The 21304-nt window shown below is 44.2% G+C and overlaps 1 protein-coding gene across 15 annotated transcripts in view; it reads left to right on the plus strand.

The window, feature by feature from the left end:
* The window catches only part of BIN1 (bridging integrator 1), a 96741-nt gene that overhangs the window by 33502 nt on the left and 41935 nt on the right, over window positions 1–21304 (plus strand). For all 15 annotated transcript variants that reach the window (XM_069861355.1, XM_069861357.1, XM_069861358.1 and 12 more), the window contains exons 2-6: window positions 6711–6791; window positions 13098–13152; window positions 13619–13713; window positions 15564–15659; window positions 20047–20154. In XM_069861355.1, the coding sequence (XP_069717456.1) occupies window positions 6711–6791; window positions 13098–13152; window positions 13619–13713; window positions 15564–15659; window positions 20047–20154 (435 nt within the window). The remainder of the gene's footprint in view (window positions 1–6710; window positions 6792–13097; window positions 13153–13618; window positions 13714–15563; window positions 15660–20046; window positions 20155–21304) is intronic.

Genomic DNA, 21304 nt, shown 5'->3' on the forward strand with positions numbered 1-21304 from the left:
TGGGTCTTGCAAGGCCTGTCCCCTATGTTGCGTGGGATAAGTCCTGCTTAAATTATACTTGAGATGCTTATCTAACTTTTTAGAGTCTTTCATTAGCAAAGGATCTCCATGCAGTCTGTTCTAATGATTTGAATTCTTCACTGCTAGCATATTTTTTTTGGGAATGTTCTGAGACTTCAACACCACGATGTGGCCTGTAAATTATATTTTTAGTTTTTTTCCCTAGTCAGATTGGTTTTTGAATAAGAGTAAGCATGCAAAATCTCACATGCTTTAATTAGAGACATCTGTGAAAATCAAACTTGGTATGTCTTGACCTGAGCACTCAAAATTGGTCATCTCGTCTCTCTGTACTTCTGTTTCTAACTTTTCAGCTGGGTACGCCAGGGATAAATTTGACTCTGACATGCTGAACAAACACTCCTCTTTGCAGCTGGATGGATGTGACATTGTACATGGATTTTCCAGGTCATTCAGGAAGTCTGTAACAAAATGCAGTATTGAACCCTGGTCTCCCAACCCTTAAACCCAGTGACTGAGGCAACATCCTGTCTTTGCAGGATCTATAGAACCTTGTCAGCAAGTAAGAAGCAAACAAGAACCACTCTGTCCACACCAAATGTGACATTGCCCTTTCCCATCTTCCAGCCATCTGAGGGTCGTGCTGATTGCTTAGTCCTGGGAATAATTTTCTCAATTTAAAATGAAGCATTAATATATTTGGAGTCTCTTCCTCTCCACCCCCATTCCTCCTTTGTTCCATTGTTTCAAAGAAAGACTTAATTGTGTCAGGCTTGCATGAGGAAAGCCAGGCTGTCCCCAAAACCAGCCTAGAGGCAGGCGTGGAGGGCAGGAAGACGTGCCCTGCTCCCAGAAAGGGTCAGAGGAGAAGCAGGACTCCCGTTGCTGCTCTTGCTTTTCTCCCCAAGTCTGCAAAAACCAGATTATTCCATGAGCGCAAATCTGCTTCATTAGGCAAGTCACATTTCATTTGGGCACAGAAGAAACCAGGCTTAAAAAAGCTTAGGTACAAACAAAGAAAGCTTCATTAGTAAGTTAAATGGCTTTGTGCTTTCCATTTGACTTCAACGTTATTTTCTTTCCTTCCTCCCTTCTTCCGCGTATGTCTTCCATGGAAGAATTGGCAGTGGCCTGAGATCAAAGATTTATTTGTTCTGTTGCTAGTTGACCCATTGGCACATGCCACTCTGTTGCAATTCAAAATCAGTCACAGTATTTACTGGCTCTGTGCCCAGTTTGTAGTTGGAGATAATGCCGTAGCATTGGCAGATACAGCAGAAATCCCAGGCGTTGTTTATGAGGGGTGGGGAGTTCAGGAGATAGACTGATTTAGGAGCATTGGGCTCATATCAGTGAGATGTCACCACTGCCCCTTCTCTGGTACAGCAGGGAGTGAGAAATGGACCAAGTTCTCTGGCTGTGGGCTTAATCACTCCCCCTTCATCAAGGCTGGACCACCCTAAATTCAGATGTTTCAGATGCAGATTTAGCTCTGTTTGGGATCCACTAGCTGCATTTCTTTTTTTGCCTTCCTGTTCATCACCTGCGTTCTCCAAACTGGTCTTTGGTCTTGGTGACCCATATGCCATGAAAAGCTTTCTTAGGTTATTGGTTCACATAACGGGTTTACCTGGAGTTTGCTGAGAGTATTTGGATTTTCAGGGCTTTTGTTGTGGCGTATTTCAGAAGAGAGTAAAGGAAGGTGCTGAGAGAACTGTGGATGCATTAAGCAGCTGGCACATAGTTCTCTATTAGGAAGCATAAGCATGACTGTTACAATTGCTTTTTAAAGCAAAGCAGAACTGCATTTTAATTGGTCAGATAGTGCTTCTCCATGCCAGCTTATGCTGCACGGCTGACAAGTGTTTGTCCTTGCTGGTGGTTGCTGTTCTATGTTAGAGAGTTTGGTGGTCACAAGGCTGACCTCCAGATCTCCATTTCCTTCCTGCCCAGTCCTCAGCAGAGCATGGGGAACACTGTGCAAAGCAGCCCTGGGGTTGCCCTTCAGGAATGCTTCCTCCTGTACACCTGGAAAAAAGAGGGTAAATTGCAGCCAGACAAGATGCTGTGGTATTTCGGTAGTGCTCAGTCATCCTGTGAATCTTACAGTCTTATCTTTAAGAAAATTCTGCAGCTTTCATTTCCTTAAGCAAACTTCCCATTTTTATAGGAAAACTTGCTGTTTTTAAAGGCTCTTCCATGCTTTTACTTCTCTGACTGCTGCTAACAGAATGCTAGATCTCTGGTCCTGAGGAATTCTGGATTCTTCCATCACTACTACTTTTGTGTTATCTCACTTCTCAATATATAATATATAACATATATATGTATATAAATTCAAAGTTTACTGCAAACAATTTTGCGTGTAAGAGCAGATTAGAAATACATCCATGATATGAGAGGAATGTGATAATTTATTTATTTGTTAACAGCATCTCGCTTCCTAGGATCCTAGGATCCTAGGATCCTAGGATCTTAAAGTGCTTTTAAAACTCTGAATCTCCTTGTTACTGTTATTAAAAAGCAGAGCAAACTAATGCACCGTGGGTGGAATTTGGCTCTGTTTGGAAATGCTGCAGTAGCTGGTCAGGCGCTTGTGATCCTATTTTGAGAAACAAAGAGCATCTGCAGATCTAGCTAATTGTTGGAAAAGACCTGATTTCTGGGCAACTCTGGAAAATGGTTTTTGAGTGTCCAAATATGTCCAATGCCTAGGGCTAGAACTGTTGTCTAGGGTGGCATCTCCATCCTGTCATAGTGAATCCATGGTGAGCCAAGACTGGAACCCACAGCAACGCTGAAGACCTCTGAAATCCATTCCAACAGGTGTTTTGCGGGATTCATGCCAAGCATTCCCTCCTCCACCCTAGCTTGCACTATCTTGAAATGGTCCTATCTTATGCAGAGCCAGGACTTCTCAGGTCAAGGGCAGACCAAGGAGCCTAGCCATGGTTGCTGCTTAATCTTCTAAATACCAGATCCATGCCTGCTGCCTGGTGTGGTTTGCCTCCAGACAGCAGCTGACAGATCACACCATGTCTGATCCACCCGGAGATTTGGGCGCCACGGCAGGATCCTGACTCCTGCCCTGGTAAATCTGCTCCAATAATAGCTATCAAAGAGCCTGAAGTTTCCATCTGAACTTAATCCACCAGCTCGCTGCAAAGCCAGATAAAAGACCTTTGCAGGGGAAGGGAGCAAGCAGCCGTGGCTCACCCGGAATAGCCTGACCTATGACAGCACGTACCAGCCTGGGGAAAGGAGTTGTCCTGTGAGCTCATGGGCCAGTAGCAATGAGTGCAGACATGTCTGCAGTCAGCAGCACATCCAGGCCCATCTACTCCATCACTGTCTGGTTTAGGGAATTCAAATGGATGTGTTAGAGCAGCTTGCCTGTACGGTTTTTGTTGGGAGAGCTGGGAGCAGCCTTGAGGACCAGCCTTGTGGAGCCATCATTTTACACTGCTGAAATGGCGCCAGGGCTGTTTGTATAGGGCAGATCTGGTTTTGTGGGAGAGTGGTATGAGAACTCCCACCCTGTTGCAGCCCAGGACTGCTGTCACTCTGCTGTGTCATATTGAGTTGTAAAGGTATCGGAGTGGGCTTTATAGCTGGGACTTGCTTAGAGCACCAGCAGACGTGGGGCACAAGCCTTCATCTGTCTGATGGGGGGGAAGTTTAGGAAGCAAGAGCAGGTGTTTGTTTTATTTTGTGTAGCCAGGGATTCATTTTACACAGCCTTTTTCTTGTAACTGCCTTTATTTTCCTTGCTTTGCTTCTCTGCTGGTTTCCCGGAATACTCTGTTTCACCTGCACCATGTCACCACTGTGGAAGAATGCAGGTTCTCCTATTGCTTCCTCCTCTCTCTGTTGGAGGTGCTCCTCAGTTGAGCATCGCTGCTGCAGCAGGATTTCTTTCCTTAGAGACAGAGATAGGCTGTTAGAACCCTGTCCAGTGCTCAGCACTTTAAGCAACTTAGGCAAAACACCTCAGCACAGTGGAACAAGAACTTTCCACCTGGCTGGATGACCCTGGACTCAGTATGACTGTCCTTCAAGGAGCAGTGGGACTGTGTATTGATTTCTTGGACATGTTGGAAGCAGGCACTGTGGCTGCTGCATTGACTAGTCTGTGTGTGCTGCCCAGTGTTTTACACCAGGAAGCACTGAGGCTGATCTGAACCTTTAACCCTGGCAAGATACTCCAGATTCTTCCCATTTAAACTGCCTCCTTCCTTCCCCTCCAAGCCTGAAAATGTTGCTAGTCTGCAGACTAGCCAGGCAGATGCATTACCCCATAAAATGATCCTGTATACCCCAAACGATTCTGTTGACGTACACATTGAGAGCATAATTCTGCTTTGGAATGTGCAGCTTGAGTGCTTTACTGTTATCGGTGATTGATACTACTGTCATGATGGCTTTTTTTGACATCTAGGAATTCACCTAGGGGTGGGAAATACATGTTCCATAGAGCTGGTAACAGGGGAGTACAGCTGAACACAGGGCCCTTGAGCAGCATCCTTTTTGAAAGGAGTTTGCCATACCACTTGATGAGAAAGATGAATCAATACTGAATCCTCCTCTCTTGCTGGCATGGCAGAGGGATGTGTAGCCTCAGCAGCAGTATTGCTGTGGCATGCACTCCACTTCACTGGAGCAGATGAGGAAAGAGGCACCAGTGGCTGATGTACAGGACTTCTCCTGTCCAACCAGTGTTGCTTCTGCTCTCCAACAAGCTCTTATGTGCCAAGAGTCTGAGAGGAATAAGGGAATATTCATGCTCTTTGTCCTGAGGTTTACCAAGCACATTCGGCACTTCTAGCTGCAATGTTTGTTGCTGTCACAACCTCTGTCTCTGGAAGTTTTTGGTTCAGCCCTTGTCTTCATCTCTGTATGTCTTTTCCCCCTTCTTTTGCTGACATTGAATACCTTGGCAATTCCTGGAGGTGAAGAAAGGCTGTTGAACAGAGGGAGAACGAAAAACAGTGATTCTCCCTACACATTCAGTCACAGCCTAAATAAGGGGACTTATGAGCTGGGTGCTGAATGACTGCACTGATTTATTGTGTCTAGCACTAGTCAGTTATTGTGGTCAGGGATGAGCTGGGAATATCTTTGCTTACATGGGAGAGAGATGGCAACTGAGGTTAGCCAGGTAGACAACACAAAAGTCCTCCACATTGGCAGTGTAAAAAGATGAGAATGGGTCAGTTGGTGCATTGGCAGTTGGACTAGATGATCGTTATAGATCCATTGCAACTGAATATATTATTTTCTACATCCTGTTGGTGGACCTTCTTAATGCCATTTTGGGGACACAACATGAAAGTCTGATCCCTGCCTTGCACGGGAAAAATCCTTAGAGAAGATCCATGGGTAGCATAGAGAGCTGGAGGAAGCTCTTTTGGGTGGCTGTCGTGGCTATCTGGCAGTCCCTCAGAGTGGCTGATCAGAAGACACATACTAGTGGCCTTCCTGTAGACCTGATGACAGTATCATTCACCTGCTTTTCCATCTTGACCCTCTTCTCCCCAAGAGAGGTGGGCTGAGCATGATGGCTGAGACCTGTGGCTAAAGGACTGCAGTGCTCAGCAGAGCAGATGGGACTTAATTTTTCCAGTGCTTTCTGCCTCTTGAACAGCCACGCTCTTGCCAGCCAGCGCTCCCTTACTTTTTGAGGTGTTCACTAGCTCATCTCTGGCTCCCCAGAATCTCCTATGAATGGGGGCTTGGTGGACTTTTTTTCTTAACTTTCAGTTAACAAAGGTGGTGTAATTGAACTTAAACAGCTATAGTTTATGTCCTTGCCACCCTGCTGCTGGAGTTGCTTTGGACGTGATAAATAGCTGCTGCCCTCCTCCACAGCTGCAGTTTGCCCAGAGCTCTTGAGATGGATGCCTTACTGCTCAGAAAATGAAATGCTTTGTTCAAAGCTGGGAGCAATCCACTTAGCTGCATGGAGAGATCATTAAGGGAGACGTGTGATAAGGCAAGTAGCCTGATAAATACTTTTTTTTGCAGGCTCTGGGGAGCTGTGCCATGCAGGGAGCCTGTGAAAGAAACAAGGCTGGCTGCTGACACTCTCAAGATATGACACTTAAACTGAGTGGTGTTGGACTCATGGTGTAAGATCACCAGTTCCTCTCAACAGCTAGGTCCTGCCAACCATGTGCATAGTGAGAAAAGGTGGAAAGAAGGTGGGACCTTCACTGCTCCAGCCACCTTCTCTCTCTAAGGAGGTCTCTGCATGACTTTCTGTGAGGACAGTTCAGCTGCTTCTGCGGGCAAAAAAACCCCACCCTGTCTGGACAAGAGATTAGTGTTAAATTAGAATCATAACCATGCAACACAAGGCATATTAGGGATGTGGTTTGTTTCTTGCTGATCCAGGAGATAAACAACTGGCTTGCTATTGCCTTGTCTGTAAAAAGCATTAGACCACTGAAGGACAAACCTCAGTCACGCTCTTTGGTACAGCCACCTATATGGGGTCTGAGTTCATCCTGATTCATGTGTAAGTCCTTTTTCAAACTATGACTTTGTGGAGAGATATCCCAGAAATTCTGAGTGCAAGAATAAGGGAGACTTTGAAACCTTTCTTGTAGACAAAAATTTGCAACCGCTTCTTTGTCTCTGCTTTGGTATATGTGTTTGAAGTTTTCTGTCTTTCCCCTTTCTTTCTGCAGGTCCTTCAGAAACTTGGGAAAGCAGATGAAACAAAAGATGAACAGTTTGAACAGTGCGTGCAGAACTTCAACAAACAGCTGGTAAGATAATTTGCACTATGTAATTACACACTGGGTTTCGGTATTAGCTTCCAGTCATCTACTGCAATATGCAATTAAAGCCCATTAAATTAAATGATGCTATAAGCCTGTTGGAGTGACCCACAACTCATATCTGTTCACTTATGAGAAATTACATTGTGTCTTCCAGTGTCCCTATTGTGGAGTCAGTGAGAGATTATGCTGAAAAATAATACTTGTTCTAGACCCAAGTTTAGGAAAAGAAATAGCTCAACAAGAGCAGTTCTTCAGTTAGCAGCTGCTTCTTAATGTAGTTTTTCCTGCTGGGCTGGAAGCAGAGGCGTAAGAACAATATTGTGTCTCTGAAAGATGGATAGGATGGGAAACAGATTAGAAATAAAAAAGTAAAATGGAACAAGACAGATTCAGTTTCCTAAGTGCAGCAGAGAGCAAAAAAGACAAAGGAAGCAAACGGTAAAAATGGAACCTCCTTCCATAGCTAAGATCTGAATCTAGTCTCCTCTGTGTTGTTGCACAATCCCTGTGTCAGGCCTGAGTCATTCTTTGGTGTATCTGTTTAGTCCCCATATTTTAACAGTGTAGCAATTTCACCCCACCCTCCTACTTAACCTCAGTCAGTTTGTATCTTGAACTGGGTGTGTTTGGTGTTCTTTTTTTTTTTTTTTTGTCTGAAGCTTTCAGCCACCCAAAGGAGAGGAAAATGCATCAGTTACCCAGGGGTTTTGTATACTAGTGCTTACAGCTTGGTGTTAACCGAAGCATTGCTTCTGTTTCATGGCAGAAATGTGTGCTACACCAAAGCTCAGGTGGTGCTGAAGAAATCTTTTAGCTCCTTTGTGCTTTGAGATATTTAAGACCTTTTTTCTAGAGATGTTAGTGGCAGCTGCACCATGTCTGTTAAGGCTGAGCAGATGTGTTGTGTTGCAAAACCAACTGAGAAGGGATTTGACACAGATGAATATAATGAACATCTTTCAGTCTGACTTTGACTTATGTCTAACTGGAGCTGGCTGCAGATGCCTGGAGACTAATGCTCATTTTTTTTGGCAGTGATAGTAAGTCTTGCTCCACAAGTTCATACATCTCTATAGCGTTTCTACCAATGATATTCCCTTATTCACAGGGGAATTCAGTTTACCTTCTTTCCAACTACATAGTGTGCCCAGGTGTGAATTTTCTGTATGATTTTTAAGTATTGGCAATCAGGAAATAGCCTTTTTCAAGGAAAAATACTAAAAAACTCGAATCTAAACTTCTTGATCTGGTTGTGTGGGATGGCTTTTCAATTTCCAAAGCCATAAGTTTCAGTGGTGACTAAAAAGCCTGTTAAGCACTGCCCCTATAACCTTTCTAGCTGAATTTCTTTTCCCACCTTGCAGGGACAGGCCATGATCAAAATTCTCCAAATAATTAATCAAACGAGCTTAAGGCTGCTCTGCATTTGCTGCTTGGAGTCTGTTGGTTTTGCTTTGGCCCTCATTTTCCCTGATTACTAAAACAAATGCAAGCAATGCATGTTTCACAGGGCAAATGATAAATGTGAGTTAGCTTAATGGTTAGAATATCCAGGGCTGAAGAGTTATAATGATGCCAGCTGGACTGGGGGATGAAGCTTCAGCTATGTGCATAATATGCACACTTCTTTATTTCTTTTGGCTTTTATGTGGATGATATATGTGTGTAGTATAGTTATGTATGAGATTTCTGTGGCCTGTCCTGACAGTCTGCTTCAGGGGGAAATGTAACTCTGGAGGAAAGCTGATCTTTTGCTGCAGGATTGTGACAGAACAGCTCTCCTGTGGAACTGGCTGGCATGTGGCCAGGCAGTGGCCTTGTTTGTTGCTTGATTAGAGGCTCCTCTGACTGTGTTGGGACAGTTTGACCATGTTCCTTTGCACAGGCTGTCAGTGAATGGAGAACAGATCTAAAAATCACTCATTTTCAAATGTGGTTTCTTGTGGGTCTCCCAAATGGTGGGTGAGTGGACTTAAGGGGAAGCACTGCACTTCCCAGCTTTCTGTCCATTTGTATTCACATAAGAGCACGATTCTGAGCTTGCTGAATGGTAGGAGCCTTTAGCTCATACAGTTGGATTTGCTGCGTGACAAATGAGCTGGACATAACAATGCTTCTGCAGGGCTTACAGGGCTTGTCTGTGTCTCCTGAAGGCTTGACAAGCAGCACACCTGGCCCTTGCATTACTCCCTCATGACAGATTGGCAATTAACTTCCAAAAAAGTTCATTCAAAGGCTGCTTCCCTTTCCTGTTACTTGTGTTCAGGCACAAAGGTCTGTCCTGGAAATTGTCCTTGCAGACCAGAGAACAAGCGACCTGCTGCAGAGCTGCAACACAGCCCCTGCCTGAGGTGTGCCAGGCTTTGCCTTCTTTTCCGCTGCACTTGAAACACTTGCTGGAGAGACGGAGTGGGAGGCTGGTGGCAGCCCTTACACCTGGCACCATGTGTTTCTGCCTGGCAGAACAGCTGGGTTTTGATCCCCTTCATGAGCTGTCACTTGTGTGGAAGTTATGGGATGGTTTACTGTGTTTCACACCAAAAGCATGAGACGAGCTGCTGCTGGCGCAAGCTACATCCCTCTCTGCCCATATTCCGTGGTGTTCAGCACAGCCTCAGCTTGCAGGGCTGGAAGTATGGACTTATTTTTTCCTTTTAAAATGTAGATTTGACTGTGGATCATTACAGTCAGCTCTAAAGTTTTGATGACTAGTGGCTTATCTGGAGCTGTTGTTTCAATGATTCCCTGCCTTTATAATTCTACGGTCTGCTCGTCCATCCCTGTGTTAAACTAATCTGGAACAGGACGTTACCTGTCCCTCTCAACTGTATAACATCCCTGCTGATAATAAAAATCATTTCCATCAGAACTGCAAACCCAGGGAGGACGTATGAAGAAGGAGTCACAGCCTAATGTTAGGATGAAAATTCATCTTGAGGACTGGGGTGAAAAGGGGGTTTTAGGAGACCTATCTACTATCAAGAAACAGCTTTACAGAAAAATCACACATTTAGCTAGCGCTCAGTGAAAGGTATTGTAAATAACAACCCCCCACTAATATGGGAAAACTCCGAAGACCTAATGAACCACTCCTGTGTTTTTAATTTAACAGAGCTATAAGTAATAAGTGGTTCATTAGGCCTTTGGAAAGAGAGAGAGCTCTTCTAGCCTACCATACATAGCACTTCTATTTTTAAATATGCATCTTCCTGTACATGCTGTCCTTCATATTATGCCTGGTTGTGTTATGGGCTTACAGGGTTGAATTACACTGTGATTGCAAGTATGGCAAAAGCTGCTCCAACAAGATCACACTTACGCATTTGAGCTGAACAGCTTGTTGTGGTCACTTCTACATTAAGACAGTGTAATTGTCCATGTACAATGGTTTAAAATTGGTGCAGGAATGAGAAATAAATATGTGGTTCAGGATTGGCACTCATCTTCATTTCTTTCCTAGTTTTGCTTCCCTTTTAAGGAGTCTTATCTGATACACACAATTTCTTCTTTTTTTATATTCTTGCAATTTATAAATTACTGTGCTATTTTTGAACATCTTCAGATTCAACCATACCTCCATAACTTGCCTCTGCACACCCTTAAACCTACTGCTCTTCAATAACTGGGTTAATTAATTAATAAGGGGGTTAATTCTTCAGATTCCCCTATGTTTGTTTGGTGGGTTTTTTTTTTTAGCTGAGTTTAGGAACAATCTTTTAAATGTGCACTCAAGGATGTTGAAAGCTTTTGTTCTGTACAGTATTTGACAGTATCTAACTAGATTGTGGAAGGTTTTTGTACAGAATCATGGCTATGTGTGACAGCTCACGATAGTCTGCTTGGAAAAAGTGGGTGCTACAAGCACAGAGAAAAAGCAGTTGCCACAATTTCTTGGGAAAGCACTAATGCTTAAAATAATAAAAGAAAACCCTTGTAGCAAGTGAGCCAGTGTACTTCTTGGAGGATCCATTTGTCCTTCTGGCTTTGGAACTGATTAATTGAGACTTGAAGAGTTCATGAGTCTGGCTTCTGTCATGTGCTGTTTTGGAAGGACTCAGGCACGTATTGGCAGTTTTAGAGGTGGTTTCTGACTTTAGATGCTATAATTTTAAGAGTTACAGTTCTAGACACTGCAGTGCCCAAGTGTGTGTTGGGCAAGTTCTGCAGAGGACCTTCCTGGCACATCATTCTCTGAGAACCTCAAAGTTGTGCATTCCAATTTAGTCATTCTTAAAAATGTTACAGATGCAGGATGATAATGCGTCAGTCTGAGGGACTTTGCATGACAATTTATTCTGTGCTATTTCCCCTTCTGTTCTGACACCTGATCTTGCCAGTTCCAGTCTGAGTCCTAGCATGGACCAATTCTAGGCAGACAGCACTGTTTTCTAAGCCTTTCTTGCTTCCTGCATCAGGCACAAGCAAACATTTGTTACAGCTTTGTTGAACTGCTGCTTGTCACCTCAGCCTGCCTGATGGTCCTCAGCGAGTGCTCTTCAATTAGGCTGGTGCTTCTTCCCTGGTGGTTTCTGACTGCACTGCTAGGAAGGTCTCATCTGCCCAGGTTTCCACATTCACCTTAAAGCAGAAAAAATGCTTTATGTTTGTTTGCTCTGTGTTTTAAGAACTCTTGGGACTTCTGTGACAGATGTGGTCATTTCTCCTTTCCTCTTGTGCTCTCTTTGGATCAGTTCCTAATCCTTCTCTAGACTAGGAGTCTGACTTTTTAGAAGTGGCTGGCTCTTTCCCACTCCTTCTTTCCTTTGTTGATGGCAGTAGGAAAAGAGCAAATGTGAACTTGTCCAGAACTTTCGAGGCAAGAAAAACACATTGGGCTATAATGTTGGAAGCAGATGGAGTTCTCCACAAAGCTATGCTAGTGCTGCCACTTCAACAGCTGGGGAGATTTAGCCTCTGCTTAGAAAGCACAGCTGCACAAGGGATCACAGCATGAGCTCAGTTGAGGCAAGAGATGCCTGAGTTGGGGGAAGGGCTGATGGGAAACATCTGCTTTTGAAGCTAGTAGCTCTGAGGCAGCTGTCAGAGATATCCTGTGAGCTCCCCGTCTCTGGAGTTGTCTTCAGCTGTCAAAATTCATTATGCTGGGGACCCCCCATTAGGAGAGAAGAGGAGGCATGGTGCCAGGCTATGAGGAAGGTGTGAGGTGTAGTTGTTGCTTTCCTGCATTCCTGTTTTTTTTCTATGGCTACTTTGGGGGATAGTGGGGATCCAGTGAGATCCCACAGGGTAAAGGAAACCCTTTTATATAATAAGATATATTTGTGTCCCAAACTTTTCCTGTACTTGCATACTCCAGAGGTGGTCTGCACAGGTATCCTCAGCTTGCTCCTTCCCTTATTTTGACATGGACCATGGTGGTGTTGGTCAACTTCTCTAGCCTTGCTTTTCCCTTTGTTTCTGTTTTGTGTAATGTCAGTGTCTCCATTGGGCTTATTTCCCTGTCCGCATTGCACCACTGTCAATGACATGTGGCAAGGTAGAGGGGAGGTGGACCTGAGAATGCTTATCGTAGTGCAGTTGTATGGGGAATGTGTGTATTGGTGTGTCTGAACCACCTTTGCTGAAAAAATCTCCATGACTCTTTCTAATCTAGATTCTTGTAGTGCACTCAGCTATGTTGTCTGAAGGTTCAAACTGGCAAAACTCAGCCCAGATTCTGGCTTTAATGTTTAATTTACTAGTGAGTGAGATCTGCTGCTGGCAGGCCACTTAATCATCTTTCTTTCAAATAAGTCCTGCTGCACGGACAACTTAGGTTGTTTGGGCAGGTCAGAGGTCCCTGCTCTGGGATTTTGGTTTGCGGTGTGGCAGGAAAGAGTGGTGAATTAAAGTGCTGCAAACCAGTACAAAATAAATCAATTGCATCTATCTTCTACAGACTCCTTTCAGTTACATTTGTCACATAGACCCACTAGCCCTTGGCTTATAAACTATATGTTGTGCTTAGAATCCTCTCTATCTGTTTGTATGAAACCAAAGGACTAGAGCTGGCTCTGCTGGGAAGAGCAAATCATAGCGTTACCCACATTAAGTTACTCAGTACCCTAGTGGAATTCTTGGCCAAACATGCCTGCAGGTTCACTGGTTGTGGGCTCATCAAGTCAGAGGGCTGTGTGGTCTCCCCGTTAACACCTATGTTTCACATGGTCATGGGTCTGGTTTTTAGCCCATCTGCAAGACCGTTTTCTCTGTTTAGAAATGCTTGATGCTTCCTTCTTACGTTGCCTTTAAATGAGAGAATAACTGATGTTCTTCTCCTTATGTTCACAGTCTGAGGGCACAAGGCTGCAGAAGGACCTCCGAACTTACTTGGCTTCCGTAAAAGGTAAGGTCTGCATAAGCAGAGGATTGTTTCCCCTCTAGTTCTTATACCTACACAGTGAGGTTTCTGCAGCCGTCCCCTTACTGGCGCTTCCTCAGGCATGAATTATAGGGGAAGGTCAGTCTTTTCTGGGTCAGGGAATCTTTTAGAATCCTTCAGGGCTAGCTGGGAAGGAGTGGGGTTGTGTTTTGATGCCAAACAGGTGGCACTGTCTTAGCAGATAAACGTGTCTTCATATCTCATTTTCTGCTAGGGGAGGATGAACACAATGTGTTTGATATGACTGCATTCTCAGTTCCTTTCTCCCTTTGATTATGTTTCATCTCTGTGTTATCAAGGGTCAGACATTCTATAAGGAAGAGCTTAGCATTTGTTATAAACCTACTATGTCCCCATTCCTCAGGATGAGGGTTAAACTGTGGAACACACTATTTCCTTCTTTCTGAAGCAGTTCCATCTTCTTTCCTAGCCATGCATGAGGCCTCCAAGAAGCTGACAGAGTGTTTGCAGGAAGTTTATGAGCCGGATTGGCCTGGGAGAGATGACACAAATAAAATAGCAGAGGTAAGACTCTGTCCAGGATGTGTGGTCGCCAGGCTTGGTCTGTCAACAGAGATGAGCTTTGGAAGCTATGCCTGTGTGCTACATTTCTTCAGGCATATGACTTGGCAGAAGAATCCGAGAGACAAACTCAGCATTGGGAAGAAGATAAAGATGAAGGGTTGTGGCTTGTGATCTTAATGGTGTAGGACGCTATTCCTGGATGCTTGAATACTACACAGAGCCATATACTTTTGCTCACAAACAATTTATTCCCCCAGCAGTGGCTAGACAAGGACAGAATGCCAAAAGAGAGTCAGTAGGGTCAACTGGTTGTATTGCTTATGCTCTGTACAAGAGAAAAGAGAGGCTACATCTATGGCCATAGCAAGGTCAGGTCAGCCATTTGTAGCTACAACAACCTCCCACTCACAGCAGTAGCACCAGCTGCCATATTTTGGTTACTACCTTGTTTGTTTGAGCCATGTGTCACCCCAACCTGCTGCTTATTTCATCCCTTGGTGAGATGATGGTTGTCCAACTTGCCCAGGTGTTTTCTTTGGAGTTTAGGGCAGAGCCTGTCATTTGACAGCTTGGATCCTCCTTGGTCTGTGTGTTTGGTGGGTCCAGCTGGAGGCAGGCACCCTCTGCTCTCTTGCTCAGCTGTGCTGCTGAGCAGCAGCTGAGGTAGTTCAGCTCTGTGGAGCCATCTGCCATGAGACTGCAGGAGTGGGCTTATCTGCAGCTGTCTATGGCTTTGGAGCAGTGGGGAAAGAATAGAGAACAGACAGAGGGGTTCTTCCTTTCCTCTGCTTTCCCTTGCAGAAAATCTCACCTGAAATAACACATGCGTCTTTGCTGTTAAATACTGACTTTGAAATAAATAAATGAAACAAAACCTGAACGTTTCCAGGACAATTCTTGAATTAACATGGAAAATTTCCATTAGAAAATGCTGTTCACATTCTCTGTTGGGCTGGTTTCTTCCTGAGCCACTGCAGTGGCTGAGACAGCCTGAGAGGCTGTCGCTTCAGAGAATTTAAGCCAGAGAGATCAAAGGGAGCATGAGTCGAGAGAATTAACAATGGCTACTCTGAGGAACTGCAGGAATATTTCCAGCCCCTCACCTTTCCCTTTAATGCTCTTGTTTATATCTGTCTCTTTTAGGAATAGGCAGGCAGGAGGAAAGTGCTATTCCTGCCAGGAAATAATAAATTCCCACTTTAAGTGGGCATTTTTCATAAGTATTTTAGCTAAAACCCCAGTTCAAGTGGAAAAAGAGGAGAGAATTTCCACCTAATCCAAGGCATTGGTGGGAAGTTAAGTGCTTTAGATCTAAAGATCAAAGATCAAGTGTGAACTGGTTAGGGTCCAATTCTTGCATGTGATCTTCATTGATCTGTGGAGGGAGGTGGTATGGGGCTGAAGGCTGCTAGAATAGCTTTCTGTTATTATTCGTTATTCTCTACAAAACCGTGTTGTAATGAAAGCAGAAAATGGTACCTAGTGTTGTCAAGTGTTTCATCTTTGTGACTGTTGGGAGAAGGAGGTAAAGCCAGCCTGACGTTCATCTTTCCTTCCTTGGTATGGACTCGGGCTAGCATTGTGGGGAAAAAGACAGGCCCTCAAAGCTTGGTTCTCCCAAACTGTGCTTTGTTCTTGGAGAGGTTACCTGAATTAGAAGCATCAGGCTTTCTTCTCTGTTCATTCTCTGTTAATTTCTGGCGTGACCTCTGTTTTCAACTAGTTTCTCTGTTCTTATGACTATTTAAGAGCTGTGATGTGGCGACTGAAATTGACTGTAATACTCATGGAGAAAATCAGAAGAGCAGAGCTCTTTCTTCTTAATAGTTAGCTTGTCACTTGTTTTTCAGAACAATGATCTCCTCTGGACTGATTTCCATCAGAAGCTGGTGGATCAGGCACTCCTGACCATGGATACATACCTTGGCCAATTTCCAGATATTAAAGTAAGTCTCTAAGCATTTTGATCTGGAGAGCTGCAACAGATGAAACCTCATAAGAATCAATTTCTTGCATTCCCATCTTCTTTAGAGGTTTGTGTGTGCTGTGCTTTTAGAGCTGCTCTGGGTCATATGAATGTGTTATATTTTCCTTTTGGGCTTGAAACAACAGTGAAATATCTAGGGGAGAGATGCTGCAGAGAGAGCATGAGCATGAAATGGGAGGTGTCATAAAATTTCCTCTTGTACGAAAGTGCAGGAGGGCAGTGTCAGCAATACATTAAAAGCTCTTAGTCTCTCTTTTCAGTCCTCTGGTTTTTTTAACTTCCTTGTAAGTACAGAGGCCTTAGTGAGTGGCAGGCGTGCTTACTTGGTAAAGGTTAGTATGGAAGGCAGATTTCTGTGTTCCCTGAAGTCCCACAGTGCGTATAACCACCTTTTTGCTGAGAAGTGGGAATGCTGGATAGATATCTTTTTGGGAGAGATCGTGTCTGAGGAGCTGGGTTTGAATGATGTCTTCTCCCTTCCCCCCACAGTTATCTACTCTCCATTAATTTTGAGAAGGTTATGCAGGAAATGCCTTCACCATATGGAAGCACTACTAATGATATCACCATATGGGAAGTATCAGCTTGGCTTCTTCCCAGTGAAAACAACCCCTTCCCCACCACATGTCTCTTAAAACATTTGTCAATATTTGTTGCTTGTGCTGTATCAAAGGGGGAGAGGTCATAGGCTTATAAGAGTGAGCCCTGAACAGCGGTATTGTTGCCTCCTGTGGTTCCTTGTTTCTGCTTCATTTTTCCAGCCTCTTCTGTCCCTAGAAGTCTGAAGTGAGGAAGGGAGAAGAGGCTTGCTGTTGCTTTCCACCTGCTTAAGGCTGTAGAGCTGATCACTCCCCATAGTGTGATGCCATGTGCCTCAGCGGTGGAGAAGTTTGTGCGCTGCTTCTTAAGCAGGTGGTTTTGTTTCTGGTTTGCAGTAAAATCAGACTTCTGGATGGCTTTAGCCCAAACCACACTGTAGCAGTGCTGTCTGTGCATTGGCTCACTTTTGAGTATCACCTTTCTTCCATGCCTATTATCTTTGGAATTTCTTAATTCTGCTGAGATCTCACTGAGGTTTTACAGTGAGATTTTTTAAAGGAGCACAAGACTGGGACCAAACAAATTCATGGATCCTTTCTGTTGTCCAAAGTGGCCACTAAGATGTTTGTTACTCATGTCCCCTTCTCAGTCTTAAGGTGATGCTCTAAGAAGTGGGAAGTTAAAGCAATTTTATGCACAATTTAAGTAATGCTCTAAAGAGAGTACTACTCACCTCTATTTCCCTTCCTACAATGAGTGAGAATTTGGCTTTCTGTTGGTTCCTGTAGTGTTGGACATTTCACAAAGCTGGCCATTTGTTTAAAATGGGCATTAGTTTTATGAATTAAAAAAGATCAGTATGTTTTTATTGGTAGTTCAGCTGAATGCATCATCCTTCTTACCCCAGAGCAGTGAGAAGTACTCAAAGTCTAGTTTCTGCAGCTGGCAGAAGCTCTTATAAGTACTGTTGTTGAGGGTTGCTGCCATTGTACAAATGTGTGGTTTGATTTCATGTAAAGAGTTCTTAGAAGTTAGCATGCAAAAATCCCTAATCTTATGGAGTTTACGGAATATTTCAGTTGTTTTTTGTTGTTTTGGTAATAGTTCTCTGTTTTGTGTTTTCCACAAAGGAAATTTTCTTCTTTCCCTGGAATTCTGACATTACCATGATACTGAAAGACAATTTATAAAGAGAAGATTATTTTAATTTAGTTATGCGAAAGTCTGTTTTTGTTAACAATAATTCAAATGTGTGAGTTGGATCATGCATATGGGGTTTTTATTGTAATTTTCTAACATATTCAGAAATTGTCTCCACTTGAGGATCTGCAAAAATTCGCTTGAACCTTTTGGATTTCCAATGGGATCCACAGCAGGAATGTGAAAACATAGCATTCCCTTTAGTAAGGAATTTTTATGCTTTAAGGGGAATAATTTTTAAATGTCAGGTGGGGAGGGGGTTGTGAACAAAGCCTCTCTGTCTTCTGTAACTTGAAAGCAGGAATGCAAAAAGTACTTTATCCTTTCTTTGCAGTATCTATAGCTTTTGGAGTTGGACTCTTGTATGATCTATAATATTCCTGAGTGAGTTTTCAGTTGAGGTTGCAGAGTATGTGGTAAAAGAACAGGTTTCTGCAGTGAGCCCTGAGAATATAAACCATAACCCATGTTCTGAACAGCACTGAAATTGATGGGTTTCTGTCTTGCCCTGCTACTTATGTCCTGTTTCTACCAGTTTATTTGGTTTAAAACCAAATATTGGTAAGAGACTGTGGAGAAAGTGTTTTGTAGTGGTTTCAGTGGTGTGTGAGTGAGTTTGTTTTTTTTTGAAAGAGGCTTAAATTAAGGTGGATTTATTGCAGAGCAGTAAACGCTGGAGTTCATCTTTTACCATCATTTAGTGGTGGGTAGCTGCAGCTATCCTGGTTGTACAAGGAAGTTACCCTGCAGCCTTCTAAGACTGGGCTGAGTCTCATTACTGCCATTCACAGGCAATTATGTGATCAGTGGTTACTCCAGGAGGATTCACAGTGTATCCATACCTTGCAGTATTTCCACGTACTCTAGTGGAAATGTAGAGTTGGGGTAAGAAGATTGGGACTCCAAAAAAAGGGCAGTAGTGGCCTTGTTGAGAGATGGGTGACATTGACTCAAACTCCCTGGTGGGGTGGCAGGGAAACCTAGAACCGGCTGTTTGCCATGTCACAGAGATGGGCAAACCTCCAGTTATCTGCCCGTTTGATCTTGAGGGGAAAGTCCTATTTCTTAAGCCCATAATCTGGCCATGTGTTTTATCTGGAGTGCATGGAATATGCGTTAACGAGCATCTCGGAGATTGTCATACTGCTGGGAGCCCTCTTTGATATCCTGTCTCCATGCGTGGCTGGCAGCCTTATGTCAGGGAGGTATCTTCTAGTGACCTCAGCTGTGAGGTGACTCAGCTTCTTCATGATTCCTCTCTTGGAGTGAGCGGAGTGCTTTGAAGTTAGTTTGGGTGTGCATGTATCTGAGATCCTGCAGATCTGCTGTGACTCACCAGCATTTGCAGAAAATGCGGAATAGCATGAGTAGGAGATGTGTGAACCGGTCACAGCTGGTCTGGCAGAAAGATCAGCCTTGAGTGTGGTTTTGCAGCTTATCTGCAGGAGCCTAGGGAGAGGAGACTGCATCTCCCTGCCAAGTGCAGTTGAGGGGAGGATTTTGCTTTTGCAAGTAAATACCAATGCTGATTCTTCATCTTGCACTTTCAATTTCCCTTGGTGCTGTAGTTAATTAGAAGCCTTCTTGGCTTCTTGCTATTCCATTCCACTCCTGTTCTCCAGCCTGTCTCTGGACTGCTGATTACTGACAGTGGACCATGCTCTCCAAGATGAGGTGGTACTAGGGTCAGACTGGGAACACCTATCCTCTGATCCAGATAGTGTGGGGTGTTTGTAGAAAGTGGGAGTGAGAGACTAAGGGGGGATGGGTGGTTTTTAGTCCAGTGGGCCTGAGCCTCGCTATGGTGAACCTCTACTGGAGGAGAGGGCTTGAGGCACCCAGATGAAAAGGGCTAATGGAGGGTCAGGCCATTGACCTGACTGTCTATTCTGGCCTCTCACCCGTGGACCTGTCAGGACTCTGTTCCTGAACATGAGTCTGGTACATAGTTGGCTTCCTCTCCATTTGTTACGGCTTCAGTGTATTTTGCTGATTAGTGACACAATGCTACAGGTTTTCCCTTGTGCTTCTCTTGCCTGATAACTAGTTACAATAGACCACTGCCTATGGCTGTGATCACCTCTGTCTGGACCTCCTGTTGCAGGGTCCAAAATGCAGTCCTAGGTGTATCCTGAGCGCATGCATGAGTGCTTTTGCTGTGCTGGTGACAGAAATGCCCTCTTGTTGAGCATAATCCTTTGAACTTTGACATGAAAGAGGGCTGTGGGCTGATTAGAGTCTGGCTGCAGCCCTTGGGAGGCCACGAAGATGATGAATCGGGTACCTATAGGATGCAGGCACATGGGGAGGCTTAGGAAGCACTGGAGCTACACTTATGCAAACATTAATGTCATCCAGAGGTGAGGCCTGTTGTTAGCTGGAACCCTTTGCTTTCCTTGGCTGGGTCTGTTCTCTTTCTGAGGAGCTTACTCTAAAATGGTGCTTGTTCAGAGGTGGCTTTCAGGCCACTCTTTGAGCAGCCTCTGTGAAGTGTCCAGTGAGCGTCCTTGTGTGGGAAGAGCATGGAGTGCTGGGTTTCCTTATGAGGCTTTGGGGTTTTGGCTGCCGGGTAAGATTGTCACAGCTTTTTTCTTCATCTTTCTTAGTCTCGTATAGCAAAGCGAGGAAGGAAGCTTGTGGATTACGACAGTGCCAGACACCACTTCGAAGCTCTGCAAACTGCAAAGAAGAAAGACGAAACCAAAATCGCAAAGGTAAAGCAAGCAGAAGGATGTGCAGCTGTCCTTTTATCTTGGGAGGTCTACATTTGCTTAATAAGCAGGTTTTAAGTGCACCTGTACCTCTTCCCTGGGTGTGTTTTCATAGAATCATTGAGGTTGGAAAGCACCTTTAAGGGTATCGAGGTGCTGTTAACTGGTGAGTTTTTGCTAGGTATTTTCTTCTTATGTGTTTAGCTTTCCTGGAAGGTGAATTGGTCTCAGTGTTGTTTCAGACCAGGCATTATCAGTGAGCATCTCTTGGTGGCCAAGGTGTAGACTTACATTTCCTCAGATGCTGCCAGACCAGTAACTTCTGTCAGGAAAGCCTTCGTGCCTCTGGGGGAAGCAAATCCTTGCAATGCCCCAGAAATTTTTTCCAGTTTGTCTGCTTCTTGAGCTCTCTGTCCATCTTAGAGGTGGTGAGAATAAGTGTCTGGATGTTGCTTGAGGCCAATTGTGTTTGAAATCCTCTAATATTCTAGGACAGACACTCTTAAGTGTGTGTGTTACAAGTTCATTGGTGAAGATGCACTCTATGCAGACTTGATGACTGCATTCTGTTGTCTGTTGGTCACAATCACTGGATAATAAAATATGGTTGACATCAGAAAAACAAGTTTTCTCTTGTCAGGATGTAGTTTCCTTCCGGTCTGTGAGCAGCTTGATCCAGGGTTAACCACAGAGCATGGCCGATACGCAAGTAAATTCCATTAAAAATAAAATGTAGACTTTCTTTTAAATGTAGCTGAAGAAAGGTGATAGTGCTAGCCTTGTGTAAGAGGAGGTGCGTGGTTCGAATACCTGCCCAGAAAATGAGCTGTGGATTACTCCTCTTCCCTGAGTGGATTTGAATCTACGTGCTCCTCTCCACAGGATAGGACACAGCAGAACAGACCAGGGATGTGGGGAGACATCTTTACTTCTCTTGCATGTGGGCTGTGACATGTCAGGACTCTTCACAAGCAGTGCAGGAAAGAGCGAGCCTGGATCTGTATCTTAATCAATCTGAGAAGAGTTGTCATCCTTTGCTTAGAGTTATTTCTGATATAGGGAAATATGGGCTGTGTGAGAGATGCTAGTGTTTCTCACGTGTGGGAGAAATGAAGATGCATCTCTTCCGTGAGCAAAAGGTCTGTACTTTATG

The sequence above is a fragment of the Phaenicophaeus curvirostris genome, chromosome 7 (genome assembly GCF_032191515.1).
Source record: "Phaenicophaeus curvirostris isolate KB17595 chromosome 7, BPBGC_Pcur_1.0, whole genome shotgun sequence".
In the NCBI taxonomy this organism is placed as follows: domain Eukaryota; kingdom Metazoa; phylum Chordata; class Aves; order Cuculiformes; family Cuculidae; genus Phaenicophaeus; species Phaenicophaeus curvirostris.